The 15,287-nt window shown below is 43.4% G+C and overlaps 1 protein-coding gene across 12 annotated transcripts in view; it reads left to right on the plus strand.

The window, feature by feature from the left end:
• PPP2R2B (protein phosphatase 2 regulatory subunit Bbeta) overlaps positions 1-15,287 on the plus strand; it is a 405,554-nt gene that overhangs the window by 157,733 nt on the left and 232,534 nt on the right. For 3 of the 12 annotated variants that reach the window (XM_084778206.1, XM_084778207.1, XM_084778212.1), the window contains one exon: positions 3,062-3,255. The exons of 5 other annotated variants lie outside the window; for them this stretch is intronic. In XM_084778206.1, coding sequence (XP_084634332.1) covers positions 3,062-3,255 — 194 coding nt within the window. Of the gene's footprint in view, positions 1-2,309; positions 3,256-15,287 lie in introns of those variants that run through there. 4 more of the 12 variants (XM_084778201.1, XM_084778205.1, XM_084778211.1 and 1 more) reach the window with 4 other exon arrangements.

A 15,287-nucleotide genomic window follows, 5' to 3' on the forward strand; every position in this document is an offset into this window, starting at 1 on the left:
TAGAGATTATAACCTAGAAAACCACAGGCTCACAATATTTTTGCATGATTTTTAGCATAGAGGAATAAATGACTAAATACCAGGGGCTGGAGAGATGGCTCAGAGGTTAAGAGCACTGACTGCTCTTCCGGAGGTCCTGAGTTCAATTCCTAACAACCACATGGTGGCGCACAACCATCAATAATGTGATCTGCTGCCCTCTTCTGGCATGTAGGTGTACATGCAAGCAGAGCACTATATACATTTAAAAAAAAAAAGACTAAGTACCACTAACTATACTCAAAAATTTACTTTTTCATTCAATATGTGCTCCAATTCAATAAATGTAAGCAAACATTTGTTAAGTGGCAGGCACCTGATATTGGAGGCATGATGAAAATATTTAACAATAATAAATAAACAAATGCTGAGATACAAAGTGTCAAGAAGAAGACCAAAATAATTGTGAAAACAAAAAAATAGTAGAGGTCCATGGTGTGGTCTCAATGAATAGAAACAGCATCTCAGAACTTCGAATTCTACTCAGTGGGTGGAAATGGGAATCCTCATTTGTCTTCTTGTGACTTGTGTCTTATGTACTATTGAGTGAATGAAGGCAGAATATTGCAGGAAATGCCAAAGGGAAAATTTAGTAGACTCAGGGGCTAAGGAGAGCTTGTCTTTCTCATGTGTTACTATGGAAAACTCCGCAAACCCAATCTGACCCATAAGCCAGAACCCACTTGGGCTACCATACATCCCTCTCTATTCCAATCCAGTCGGTGTTCTAAAAAGACAAGGAGATGAACCTTCCAGTATGTCCTCAGCTCTGCCCTGGCAGCCAAAAATTCATTTCACCTGAAGGCTAGACATTTCAGCTCCTTGATGCATTGAGAGGTGAACTTTTTTCCCTCCTCTTCCTTCTTTATTAACATATGCCAATCCCCAAGAGAAGATGAAAGGGGTGACTAAGGCACCCTGCAGCTTCCCAGGTCAACATGGAACCCATACTGAAGTGGATTGAACCAACTTGTACCTGTTCTCATCTGCTCCTTCCGTTTCACATGTGGCCTTTGAAAAAGATAGTCAAACAAGCATGTAGGACTTATCTGCCACAGGAAGAGAAAATAGAATCTACTAGCAGCTCACCTTTACCTCCTAATTGTAGGTTATCATTTCTCCTCTTTCTTCTCCCCCAAGAGACACAGTTACTTCCTAGATGTGGAAACAGTACCAGTTTCTACCCACCAGAAACATCTTTTTTTCCCTTAGAAACCTAGTGACAATCCCCAGCCTCAGTTAAGGATTTGTTTTCCCATTTTTTTTTTTGAACTTCAAATACTTTCTAAATTGTGTTAGCTGAAGCATTCATTGTATGTATATAATTAACTCACGAGTCCCTTGGGGCCCATCTGGCTAAACTCGTGGAGCTTAACTGAGCAAGACATTTGCTGATGTCTCTCCCTACAGTGACACTCATGGAAATGAACACTACTTCATAAGGAAAGCAGGGGGAAGGTCTCTTCCAAATTGCTCTTCGACTGGTTTGGATGGCTCCTTCGAAGTATTTTTGCTTGTTTCATAACAATAATAATCTCATTTTCTTTCAAATGCGGATTTTGCAATCTGGGGATATGTGGGCTGGGAAATGGACCCTGCCCATATTTGCTCTGAGTCCAAGTAAGACTATGTAGCACTTTTTGTACCATTGTATTCTTTAAATTCTGGATAGCACTGACTCTCGTCGGTGAGGGCACATGGAAGGTGCTCTGAACAAGCACACCTGAGTGGAGAAGCTCTCCGCATCTGTTTGAAACAAAACCCAAAGAGCTACAGAGAGTGCACTTCTTCACATGAACATATTGACCCACAACTCAGCCTGTGTTGTGTAAACTATGTCTCTGCCTGTGTAGACACCGATGCGTATCTGAACCAGCTTCTCACACTTAGATGCCAGACCACTTGGAAAGGAAGCAAGCATGAGGGCAACCTCAAAGTTCTGGCCCCTGCTCTGCTTTCTAGTCCTTGCTTGGAGGGCTAAGCTTTGAATAATCTCTTCCAGATCTCTCCAGGCTTAGAGCTCCAAGCCTGGCCCTTGAACTTCAGCAAGAAGCGGTCTACATCATATCCGGTTAGCAAAAGGGACTTCTACCCAAAAGAGCCTATTTCTAAATACTATCCTGAATCAAGTGCAGGCAGATGTCCAGAAGCAAAGCAGTGAGCTAAGGGGCTCTGAGCACAAGCCAGGCGCTGCCCTTGGCTGTGTGACATCAGAGACCAGAGATTGGAATAGCGCGTCCATGCCTTTTTTCAGTGAACCTGCAAGCTACCGGCTCGCTGTCCAGGTGTCCTTGGTTGCTGGTGCACCCCTCTGCAGCAGAGAGCAGCCGCAGCCAGTGCCTGGACTCCCACTGCTGCTGGGGAAGAGTCCTAGGTCTGCTGACGCGGTTGGGAGGAGCCTCGCCTTTAATGCACCAGCCGCCTCCAGCCTCCTGCAGCAGGAGCAGCAGCACCAGCAGCTGCTGCGAGTGCGCGCCAGTGGGTGTGAGGGTGAGAGCGCTGGCAGCGCCCTGCCTAAGCTCTCCGCCAGCTTCCCTAGCCCCCACCTGCGGGAGCCGCCCTCCCGTGGGACCAGCACCCTAATCTCCACAAGGCAAGCCTGAATCCTGCCCCTGCCATCTCGCCACTGCAGTGTGGGTCCGGAAAGGCACCATTTTGTCGCGGCTACCCGTTCTCCCAGGGGGAGGAGGGCTCTTTTTTTTTTTTTTTTTTTTTTTTTTTTTTTTTTTTCATCTCGGAGCCACTGCCTACCAAGGGGAACCTGTTGGGCATCTCCCCAACCCCACTTGAGAGCGTCTCCTGGGAGGACAGGCAGGACCAGACCCCTCGTGGGGGACATAGTGCGTCCTGATACCCGGAGGCAAAAGAGGCAGGCGCAGCATCCTCGCTGGGAATTGGAGCTGAAGTGAGCGCACCGCACGGGAGGAGCCACCGCATCCGCGGAGAACCGAGTGGAAGAGGTGACAGCTCCATTGCCGGGTTTTTATTTTCTTCTCTTTCCGCCTTCCCGTCTCCTCCTCAGGCTCGGACCATGGTGCAGTCCCACTGGCTCCCCTGCCCCCCTCTCCTGTGAGACTGGCTGCGGGGTGGGATCATGGATACTTGTCTGCCGGCTTCTGGTTCCCACGCAAGTAAGCCTGCTGTCAATGGAGGAGGACATTGATACCCGCAAAATCAACAACAGTTTCCTGCGTGACCACAGCTATGCGACCGAAGGTAATGCCAGCTCAGCCGCATTCCGTCGCTGGGGTCGGGTGCAAGTTGCGGATAGCTGTGCTTCACCGGTAGCCAGGCGCCTAGTGGTAGAGACTCCTCCGGTCTCTGGGGCTGGGGCACTGGGCGGGGGCTCAGACCAGGCTCTTACCCGAGCCGCCAAAGGAGGGTGGGTGGGTATGGCACATCCATCCGGGGGCTCGGTGACTGGAGCCCCACATTCAGCAGCAGGTGGACCAGGTGCCCCCGGGAGTTAAAATGGCCTTTAGGGATTAGGCTTTTTAGGGCGCGGCTCCCAGGCATACTGAGGAAGCAGTTGACCCCTTCTTGCCCGAAGAAGCTTACAAGAGTCTTGGAGTGAGATGAGAAGGGAGGGGCCCAGTGAAACCTTGATCCACCCCTCTCTGTGGCTCTGGGTGCCTGCAGTGAGAGTACAGCTTCATCTCTCGCCTATTCATCTCTCCGGCTCATTGGTTTACCTGCTCAGACAATCAAACCCCCCTAAAGGCTTTTTTGCAAAAGCGGGGGAGCTCTCTCCCCTTGAAAGTACATTAGCCAGAATTTTTTAAAAGGTAGCTGGGGAATCATGTTTCGCGGCGAGCGAACGAGGCTGACACGTGGGGCGAGCAACGGGGACCTGAATCCATGGGGCCTTTAAAAATCACCATTATGAATTCTGCAGCAGTACTTTCTGCTGAATCAACAGCCAGCAGAAAGCAGGAGCGTTCAGCAAGCTGAGCTGTGCCAAGAGGTGAAATAGTGTTCGCTCACTCTCGCTTGCTCTCTCTCTCTCTCCTTTGAGCCAGCTCGCTCTGTCATCAGCCTAAATGCTGGGCAGGAAAGTCAGGGAGAGTCAGTAGGTGGATTGCATCCTGCCTTTTGTGTATGAACTGAGTAGAGGCTTTTTTTTTTTTTAGTTTTATTTGAATAACAAAAGTTTTGTATCTGAGGTTCATTCTCTCCCTGTGGGTCTTGATTTGGTAACTAATACAAAGTATTTGCATTGTCCTATGATAACGTCCATGTGAGAAAACGTGTGTGAAAGTGCTTAGGGAACGTGCTGTAAGGTGTATTAGCCTGCAATTTTTTTTTAGAATGCTAACATTTCTGTAATATTTAGTCACAGCAAAAGAATCTGAGAGAAATGCAATGAATCAAGTTAAGAGTGCTAGCTCTGAGGAAAATAAAAAGGCACATATATGGGGGAGGGGGGTCATGGGAGCACCCTCTGCAAACCTCTCTGGAAGTTTTAGATTGAAGAATTCCAGGTGCTGTTGAGAAGAATTCCAAGTGCGGTTGAAAATACTTTCTCCATTCATCACCATGTCTGGGGACCATCAATCCCAACATGTCTATGGTACCCAGACTGTAAGCTCTGATACCTCAGAGATAATTTTGTAAGATGGACCACCTATCCCTGCCCCATAATGAAGATCATTTTTGCTGATTAAAAAAAATATTTCCCCAGTGGTGGTATGATTATAAGTCTTTATGTTTTGTGACTGAGCATGACCAGGTAGCATATGATATCTAGGCATACCATCCACCAGAGAAGTCAGGCTTGAGTCTGCTAGCTTTCTATCTGTGACTACAAAGAAAGAAGGTTGCCTTCCTGTTTTCTTCTGTTAACGTTAGTCAGGCAAAGGGAAACATCAAAGCGAAAGAGAAGGTGACTCAATTGGAGCTAGGTATAATAAGAATGTCATGCGTGGAAGGAAGAAGTTTAAAATGGCATCCTTTATTGTTTCTGGGGTCCTGGATGCAACCTTGGTACCTATTTACATGGCATTTTTATAAATTCTAATTCTGGATGGAATATTTGAGTTTGTATATTAACAATGTGGCACAGGCTCATAGCAAAGAGCTTTTTTTAAAAAAAAACGTTCTCTGATACATACAACTCAATCTCGGACCCTGGTCTTAGTGAAGACGTGGGAAGAGGGGGAAATAGAACAGAAGCTTGGCAGAGCAAGAAGTTCTCTACAGTCTTGGTGTATTCATTTGTTGGGCCATCCATTCAGTTGAGCTGGACAGTAGGGGAAAAGCCACCCCACCCCTTCCGATGGGCACCCAAGGAGGAGGAGGAGGTACCAGCTTGCCCTGGGAGAGCACCAGATCCAAGTCTCCTTGGACAAAATTCTCCTCCCCCCAAAGTTTTTCTCTTCTCCCTTCTTAACAGTTTAACCTCACTTACTGATGAATTGCCCCCTGAGCCCTTTAATGCACACTATGTTTCCGTTTCCTTTATTGTCTCTCTACGTTTACACTTCCACCTGCTCAAATATGGCAGGGTATTTTCCTTTCAACTCCTCCTTCGTGTTTTCTCTGAATCCCCCCTGCCCCCCCCCCACTCTGATCATCCCACACTGCAGTATTCTATTTAAAACCGAAAGAGGTTTGCTGTGTAGTTACTGTGAAGGACTTTAAACTCAATTTGCATTGTAAGTGGTAGCTGCAGGCAGCTTTATCTAGCTAAGAGCAATGCAAATGCCATGGACCAACTCTCTCTCTCTCCCTCCTCCCCTCCTTTCCTCCTTTCCTCCCTCCCTCCTTTTCTGTCCTTGATGTGGGCCATCAAACTTACTGCCCCTCCCACCTTCCCTCATCTTTCTATCTTTTCCTTCCTCTCTCAAGTCAGCATCATCAGGGATGTTCTCCTCAAGCACTCTTCTAAGCTCCTATGTGTGCCCTTTCACATATCCAGAGTGGGGTACTAACTAGCCCTGAAGCCTAGAGATGTTACTAGTTACATGGTCATCTTTTTGGGAACATCTACTCTTCAAGCTAGACACTGCCTGAAGCCCATTTGCTTTCTCTGGAACGTTCTGTATGCTGCCTTCTGTGACCAGAAAGATGACAATGGTTTCCTGAGAGTATGTGCTGAGCATCCATCTATCTGGGGTGGAATTCTTTTCAGAAAGATTTGTTAAAGGTGCACATGGGTGATGTAGAAGAAAGGATGGAGTTGGGAATGACCACAAGCACAAGTCAACATGATGGTTTGATTAGATTTGGGTCCCAGGGTTCCCTAAGCAAGGGTTCATCTCTTGGGTCTCTCAGATCTAAATGTGAAATATTTATTTATTTATTTATTTATTTATTTATTTATTTATTTGCATTTTTAGACATCTGCTGGAGTAAGCCAAACACCTGTCTTCATTTCAGCAGTCTGTGGATTTTCTAGATTAATCTTGTACTTCCAAATGGGGTCACAGAATAGTGTCATAAATGGAATTTTTAAAATAACTTTACTGCCCTCAGTCTTCTTGGCTATGAAATGGGAGTCACATTAGAATTTAAACTATAGGAAAATTTTATCTGATATAGAGAAAGCATTCAGGATATTACCTACCACAAATCAGCCCCACTCCACTGTCACTTAGTATTCACCTGTGTTTCCATATCAAACATTCTCTCTCACTTTAGGCTGTATGTTGATCATGGGTGCTTTTGTGGGCAAGGGTTACTTGGGACATGGCAAAACCCACCAGTCTTCTCTTGGCTGGCCCTCTAGCCAGAAAACTTGTCATTTAGCAATTTTCTCAATTACTGGTTAATTGCTGGTTATATCCTGGCATCAATAAGCTCCAGCTTTCCCCCCAGAAGCCTTAAGAAAAACTCTTCTGTTTACACATCATTGAAAAAAAGAAAGATAACGTGTTAACTGCTTAATGTAGTTACTTCCCGTTTTTGGTGTATTGTGCCTTTAATCTTTCTAGAAATATCACTTTGATTTCTGCATAGGTGAACATGCATGTTTAAATGGGGTGTCTAGTCGTTTTAAAAAGTCAACACGTAGGGCACACATATGGTGGAACATAGGTCTAATCTAGATTGAGATCCAAGGATAGATTAGTGTTTGGCAGTTTAAGTTTACTGAAGGATGAGATCTGCATTAATTAACAAGAGCTGAGGCTGTTTTAAGCAGAAGGAGAAATGGGCACAGGGGCCCAGTGATTCCCTATCATTTCACAGGTTCAAGGAGTAGAGAGATGACCATATCTATAGCTAGACTATAAAGGAAGACTATTAAAACTGAGGGTGGAGTCTGTAGTCAGTTGGGAGTGCACCAAAGCCAGGAATGACAGCTGGGAGAAGAGAGGAGTGGGTAAATGGATAGCAACATGATAAAGTGTCTGTAAAGCGCTAGTGATTAAACCCAAGTGGGCCCATGGATAGCCGCTGCAAAGCACTCCATTCTGCTAACTGTTTGGAAATTTTCTTTAGAAAGATTTGGTGAAGAGAGACTGAAGAGATATTCAGGGACCAGGTCATATTGAACCTCAGTGGCGAAAAGGAATTTGGACTTTATCCAAAGATGGATCAAAAGCCATTAAAGGATTTCTATAGGGGGGAAATATCAGTTTTGGTTTTTTTTCTAAAGCTCAGTCTGTCTGCTGTGTAGGGTGGGGTCAGAAGGCTGAGTATCAGCTGAATAGAAAGGAAAGCTGGGAGATAAGGAGGAGACATTTATAGGCAGGGCGGTGGCTGCAGTAGACACAGAGAGTCAGATGGATGTGAGACACATTATAGGAAAAGACTACACAGGACGTATTTGATAAGATAGTTTGGGTGTGAATGCAGTAGCCAGTGCTGAAGACAACTCACAGAGTTTCGCCATGAGAATGCATGGGGTCCTTGCAGAGAAGCAGGAAATGAACTTTGGAAGTTGATAAGTTAGTTTTTAAGAGAACCATGACACGTGTAATTCTACATCGAGACTCTAAAGCAGCGGTTCTCCACCTTCCTAATGCTGTGATATCTTAATACAGTTCCTCATGTTGTGGTGACCCCCAACCATAAAATTATTTTCAGTGCTACTTCATAACTGTCATTTTGCTACTGTTATAAATTGTAATATAAATATCAGATATGCAGGATATCTAATATGTAATCTCTCATAGGGGTCATAACCCCACAGGTTGATAACTGCTGCTCTAAAGTAAGCAAAGTATTTTTGCTTTTGACACTCAGGAAAAATATCTAGACATAATATTTAAATGAAATTATATAGCATGAACATATTAAATCATTTAAAACCATGTGAATAGATGAGACACCTATGAGAAGCTTATTTCAGGGTAAAAATTGAGACAATGAGTACAAAAAAACTGATCCTAGCTGAAATCAAGAACTTACAGCACAAAGCACTTTACACTGGTCTATGGATTTTGATCATCATCATTATCAAAATACCAAAAGTTTCCAAATAACAATACATGGCCATGTATAAGCAGGGTAGTAAAATATAATGGAACCAGTCTCAGTTGAGTTGAGTTTGGACATCTTAAAGTTGAGATCCCAGTGAATGCTGCAGCATTAAGAAGCACAGCTCCCTCTTCCATCCCTCCAGAAGAGACCCTATGATGGATAAATCTGGGCAGGTGTATGAAGATTGCTTTTAAGATGAAGATAACAGGAAAGGCACTGGACAAATAAAAAGAGATGCTGTCCCATGACAGAGCTGCCTCTAGTTCCTTCAATTGCTTTGGTATTTGTATGCAAATGGAAGATGGGGATGGTACTTCCCATGCATATGGATGAGTCTTTGAGCTTTCTGGAAAAACCTGAAACGGAAGGTGGGAAGAAGCTGTTATGGCTTATGCTATTGTAAATGACCTTTCTGGGGAAAGGAAATGTTCTGCAACTCAACATAATAACGAGAGTGCATTGAAATTACAAGCAAGCATTCATTATTAGCAACCAGGTCCCAAGGGACAATCCCAAGCCCTTTAGGAGTGCTGGCCAGAAACATAGCAGTGAACCCAGGGTGAATATTATTACACCAGTCTTGTCAAAATATTGATAATGTCCAATGAAAAGAGCACAGCTATGTGCTGACATCCCTAGACTCTGGCATTTGCATTTAAGAAGAAACCAAGGGTCCAATTTAGACACCAAGCTGAGGGACAGTGTCATGAGTACTGACTATGACATTTTCCTAGGTGTTTCTCATGTTTACTCGTCTAATCTCCTTGTGAAAACTGAGAGAGTGGTTGCATTAATCAAGCATTAGCCTCGTTTCAGAATAATAAATTCCATGATACAAAGAACCAAACAACCTCATACAGAAAACACATTTGTATTGCAAGCACACTTATTCCAAGCCTGTGACAACCTGGATTCCAGGCCCTTGCTTTTTGCCCTTCTGGAGGAAGGAATTCAAATTGAGTTCTACTTATGAGCAGATACCCCTTGATGTTCAGTCAGTGCTTCTGGGTTCACCAGATCCACCCTTTCCCAGCAGAGCACCCCACATTTCTGGGCCCTCTCTATCCTCTCACTGAGAGGGAGCTAGCTCAGTTTCCTCACCCAGTGCCAGAGCCCCTAGCTGACGTACTCCTGTAGATTCATTCCACTCTCTAACATAAAAAGAATGAGATATTTATAGAACTGAGCAATCATGATGTGAGGACTAGCTGGAGTTGTATAAACAGAGATTTTGGTGTCTCAAACCCCCACGCTGAGACATTAACAGTACAGTGAATTTCTGGGCTGAGCGTGGGCAGTCCCAATGGACACTCTAGGCACCCGCCTGCAAGTAACAGTGACAACCAGTACCAGTACCACAGCGAAAGAGAGATAGAGACACCATTTGCCACATCTTCTTTTCACACACAGATGTAAAGGTACCTGAGGCTAAAGCTGCTCTACAGCCCACTCCCCCATCGCCATGACAAGAAGATAGATTCCATCTGGCATATCATCCTCTTTCCAATTTTCCTTCTTGCCTTTCCAATGGAGGTCTAAAGAAATCTAGCTCAAATCCCTGACGCCACTCTCCATCTGAAAACACAAAGTAGTTGCACAACATCACTAAGAGTTTTGTCATAAGTAACCCAGGAACCCTCAATATCTAAGGCTCCAAGTTCACTAGGGAAAGAATTAAGAATGAAACCATGATAAGCATGTGTAAAATCCATAGAAAACTAATTTGCCTACACTGGCTTCTTTGGAGAATGAGTGAGCCATATTCCGCAACAGGGAGGGGAAGTCAGACTGTCAGAAGAAACTTTAGTTGCTTATGACAATGGCCAAGAATGATGGAGAGTGTGTGGGTACTGTTGAAGGGTTGTGTGAAATTTAGAGATGGTCAGGTTTTGACCAGAGAAAACTAAGGACTTGAAGGTGGTGTGTACCTCCTGGGGCTGGTCCCTGAAATGAATACACTGGGCCTGTTTTATTCTACTTTGGTCTTTCTTGTCTGGCATTTTTTGTAGCTATAAAAATGTTTTCCATGTCAGAACTCCTCTGCCTGTGCTTTCTAATTGGCTACACAGACCTCCATGTTACGACTGTACCCACAGTTTACTTAGAAGTCCCTTTATGAGTGGATGGAGGGCCACTTGCGCTTTTATATTATAGAAGCTGCTACGGTGGCGACCTGTAAATATGTATGTTTTTGAGCAGACGTTCTATTTCCTGATTTTGTCATCTTCAAAGGTGAGATAGATGCTGGTTCCTATTTCTCTGCAGGATTGTAAGAAGTCATTTTTGCCCCACCTAACCTTTGATTAGGCAGTCAACCACAGGGACCTGAAAAGGGGAACACCAGACACACTACTACCATATATGCGGGGCTGTATATAGAATCCACATAGACTTGAGCATCCATAAAGGAGGAGGTTTACTGGTAATTGGAGAAGGCTTTCTGTACACCATGAACAGTCGAGCCTCTAGAGGATCTTCCCATTTTAGCCCTTCTAGTGCCGTAGGTTGATGTTCACCCTGTCTCCCTTTGAATGAAGAAGTTTAAGCAGAATGAGGTTGCTACACCTCAATAGGTGCAACACAAATCATACCCAGGTCTTCCTGATTCTAAACGCCTGACTCAACACTGCACTAGACCACCTCTTCTCGGAGGATGAACCTTGACTGCTAACAATGGAAGGCATGATGCTGACACAGTTTTCAAAAATGCTCTTCTTATTCAACACCAGAACAAAGGGCTCTATTTTTATCAAGAATTTGAAAATGAATGAGAAAAAGAAAAAAATTGAAAGGCAATTCACTGGTATGGGATGCACATCAGAAGCCTGGCTAGGATTCCCAAGCCTGCCACAGTAATTAGTCACTTTGGGTCTCCGAGCTTCCTCTGTTTCCTAATCTGCTAATGATGAGGTTGGAGGTGGGGGATGGAAGGAACAATCTGTGGTTTTATTGGCTGTAAATGTCTGCATTGATCTCTGTATTCATGATCATCTGGGTCTCTGTTATGTTCAGACACTGTGCTCCGGGGGTGGGACCGAGGACAGAGGCATAAGCTCTAAATGTCTCCAGAATTCCAGGTCTGGCTGTACTTACTGAGGAGCCATATCATTCTCCTGGCAAGAAGGCTCTGATGCAGCCAAGAGGTAGAGCCAGAAAGGGAAATGTCTCTTTGCCAAAAGCTGCTGCAGATGGAGGAGCCAGTCTGTCTGGGCAGCCCATGACTTTGAGAGGAGCCATTTGGCAAAGTTGTTGGCAGGCACTGCCTTGCAGCATGGGTGCTGGAGAGGGCCCTGGGCTGGAGGAAAGCCGGGATGCAGCAAAGGTGGCTGGTGGGACAAATAACCATCTGGTGAGCAGGGCGCTGCTCCTCTTGCTTCAGCGACAGGGAAGAGCAAATGCCAATCAAATCAGGGAGGCTGAACTCTCCATGACAGGATCTGACAGGCACAATAGACTCTGTTCTCTGCACCAAACACTCTCTGGAGGGTAAAAATCCCCCATGCTTTTTCAGAAACCAGGGAGACTGCAGTATAGCCTTCACTGTCACAATGTGAGAGCAAAATCCACTAATTCAAAACTAAATAAAATCATGTGTTGCCAAGGATAGTACAGCATGTACTAGTGTGTGTGTGTGTGTGTGTGTGTGTTTGTGTGTGTGTGTGCATTCGTGTGCCTGCGTGTGTCATACGCATGTGCGTGCGTGTAAGTGCATGTGCGTGTATGTGTGTGTGTGTGTGTGTGTGTGTGTGTGTGTGTGTGTGTGTTAGGGGAGGGGTTTGCTGAAGCTTCTTTATCCTTGTTTCAAAACATCTTCCTATCAATTTGCACAGGTGACACTCTGCCCTTCTACAGTGTAGTTAACTACACACACTAGGCTGGATGTGGCCACCATGTTCGCCAAAAGGTGACCTGGGTGACACTTTGAGTGTGTATCTTTGCTGCATCTTTTCTAATTTCAAAAATATGGCAGGGGATAGAGAAACATATATTGTTTTGATGTCAGACATACAAGAGAATTTCTCTCACCCATGTGTGACAAAGGATTGAGATAGTTCAAAAAGCTGTGTCACCAATAGTGGCATTCCCCTTTAAGAAGAGTGTTCACAATTTCAGTGAAAAAGTATGATGCAGACTTGTAGGAATCTCATGCCTGGGGCTCTATTTCTCTTCCACACCCAAGACACTTCCCTGCAAAGACCTCAAGTACTTTGATTGGCTTGCGCTTGAGATGGTGCACAGTCATCTCAGGAGATGCTTACTATGGCTGTCCTACTGCACTTAACTCTGCGGTTCTGTGTTTCACCTTTCGGAAACATTTAACTTAAAACTTACATTTCATTTGAAACAAGCATTTTCTTCCTTTTTACACCATTCTTTTTCCATTTACCCTGATATGTACTGAAATAGACATCAAGGGAGTTGAGAACAAACACTACTAATAAATGCACTCCAGAAGAGAAGCAGAAATGTGCCTGTGCTGGGCAGTCACCTCCTAGAATAGCTTTGTTTACAGATCAAGACACTGGCCCATTATTAACACTTTTAAAAGTAAGTCCTGTGTTAGTGTACAAAACAATGGGTTTCTTTATGCCCTTTTCCATTTATTTATCACTTTGTCTTGCTAATATTTGTTCCTGTGTCTTCTTTTGTTTTCCTCCCCTCCCCTAATAATTTCTCTTTTGCTTTCCTGAAGTATGGATGTGTAATGTAATATAATTTCCTGTAATGTAAATGGGTAAATAAGTTAGTCTAGCATTCACATATGAGAAGACATGCAACTTTTATGTCTAAACCAAAAGCATGTTTTCCCAGGACAAATTTAAGTATGCTACAGTGGTTTTTGTATTGTATAAACCTCTTGGACATATACTTTAGATGTCATAGTTCCTTATGAATAACTTAATTGTGTGAAAATTTGGTATAATTTTTATTTTTTACAAGTATATGTATATTCTATAACAGCAGTCAGTGAGTTTTTCCTGACAAGGACCAAAACATACATACATACATACATACATACATACATACATACATAGTATGTGGCAATGGATATGTTCTAGTAAGACTAGTACTGTATAGAAAAGCACTGGTATTAAGAGAGGACTAAGTACATGCATACCAATGAGTGTTCAGTATGTAGAGAAAAACTTAAAAGAAAAGCAAGTTTACCTTTAGCTCCAGACTAATTACTATCGATAGTTTTATATTTCCTTTCAGTTATCCTCATTCTCTCTCTCTCTCTCTCCATGTGTGTATGTATATATGTGTGTGTGTGTGTGTGTGTGTGTGTGTGTGTGTGTGTGTGTGTGTTTGACATGTAAAACTAGTACCATTAGTTGAGGAGGGTTATTCTATAACATCCTGTAGTAGAATCATAACTTTACTACTCCCTTAAGTTCAAATCTTTATTATAATTGTGTGATAAACACTAGGCTGTCTTTAAGTAAAAGGTTGTCTTTTATAACAAGCTTCTAAACATGCACTGGGCTCCATGACACACAACTATGTTTCTAGATGGTATTTATAACTTGCTTTCTAAGATAGTTGTACCAGTGAATTTTTTTGCAACCTCTATGGCCCACCCTACCTCTGTTCTGGCCACAGTTTGCCTCAACTTCTCATTCCCACAGAGTTTTAAGGTCTTTAAGTTCACCTCAGGGAACTTATATGGGATGAGAGTTTTTTTAAAAGGCCATAAACATGTAATCACTGATTTTTAATCCAATCCTTTTGGCCCCTTCTCTCTCAGAGCTCTGGTTCTTTTACCCTTTCTGAGCAAAGAGGAGGCCTCAATTCTAAACCATTAAGTGCACGGGTGAGCAGCTTGTTCCCCAGGATGCAGTTGCCCATTTATGTTAAATAAAATTACTTTCATGGTTCCCGGGCATCATTTGTAGATGAGTATATGGAACCTGGTGACCCAGAAATGTTAATTTTCCTCAAACTGGTAAGTAGGTAACTTCAAAGAATTATTGACCCAGTATGACAACCAGTGTGGTTGTTTAATGAGCTAACCTCTCTTGGGGCACAAACTTGACATTTCTAAAAGCTGTGCTTTTTATTTTTCTGGTTAATACAATGAATATATAGTTGAATGTAATTTGAACCTGACAAAGCTGAGAAAGGGAAATTCTACTTTTCACTGTCTTGAGACTTCCAGACATCACTAGTTTTCTCCAAAAATCGACACTGTAATTTGGTATAAATGAAAAAATAGTGTAAATCTGAATAATTAGAGATATATGAATAAATTAACAACTGCTGCTGTATTTTGAGTGGTTCTGAGTCTTTTTTCAAAGCCTGCTGGCTGTTTGCACTTGGGCTAACTTTGGTTTTTACAGTTGGAAGTCAGCTGGGGGTTCTGGTTCATTTGACTTGGATATTTGGGGCATTACCTTGGAGTCTTGAAGTCAGGAAACCAAGTTCTTTAAGGCCTTTTAAAATTAAAACACGTAATGAAGTGCTAACAATGATATAAAGTACACAATCTACATGCTTAGTTCATTAAATTTACAGATGGGTGAATGGATGGATAGATGGATAGATGGATAGATGGAAGGATGGGTGGGTGGATGGATGGATGGATAGACAGGCAGATAGTTGGTTGAGGTATTAACTAAGTATGGAAGTGGATAGGAAAACTAATGCTTCCTTAGAGGATCACAAATGTTAAGTCATCTTTTAGAAACAATGAGTTTCGATAGAGATTTGGTAATGTGGTATTAAAATCACCCTTTCATAATATTAAATCCACCAACATCATCACCCTCCTCTGTCTTGAAGGCAGGGAGGGATAAAGGTGGCATCCATCTGTGGGAACATGC

Source organism: Acomys minous (assembly GCF_964271855.1).
Source record: "Acomys minous genome assembly, chromosome: 4".
Taxonomy (NCBI): Eukaryota; Metazoa; Chordata; class Mammalia; order Rodentia; family Muridae; genus Acomys; species Acomys minous.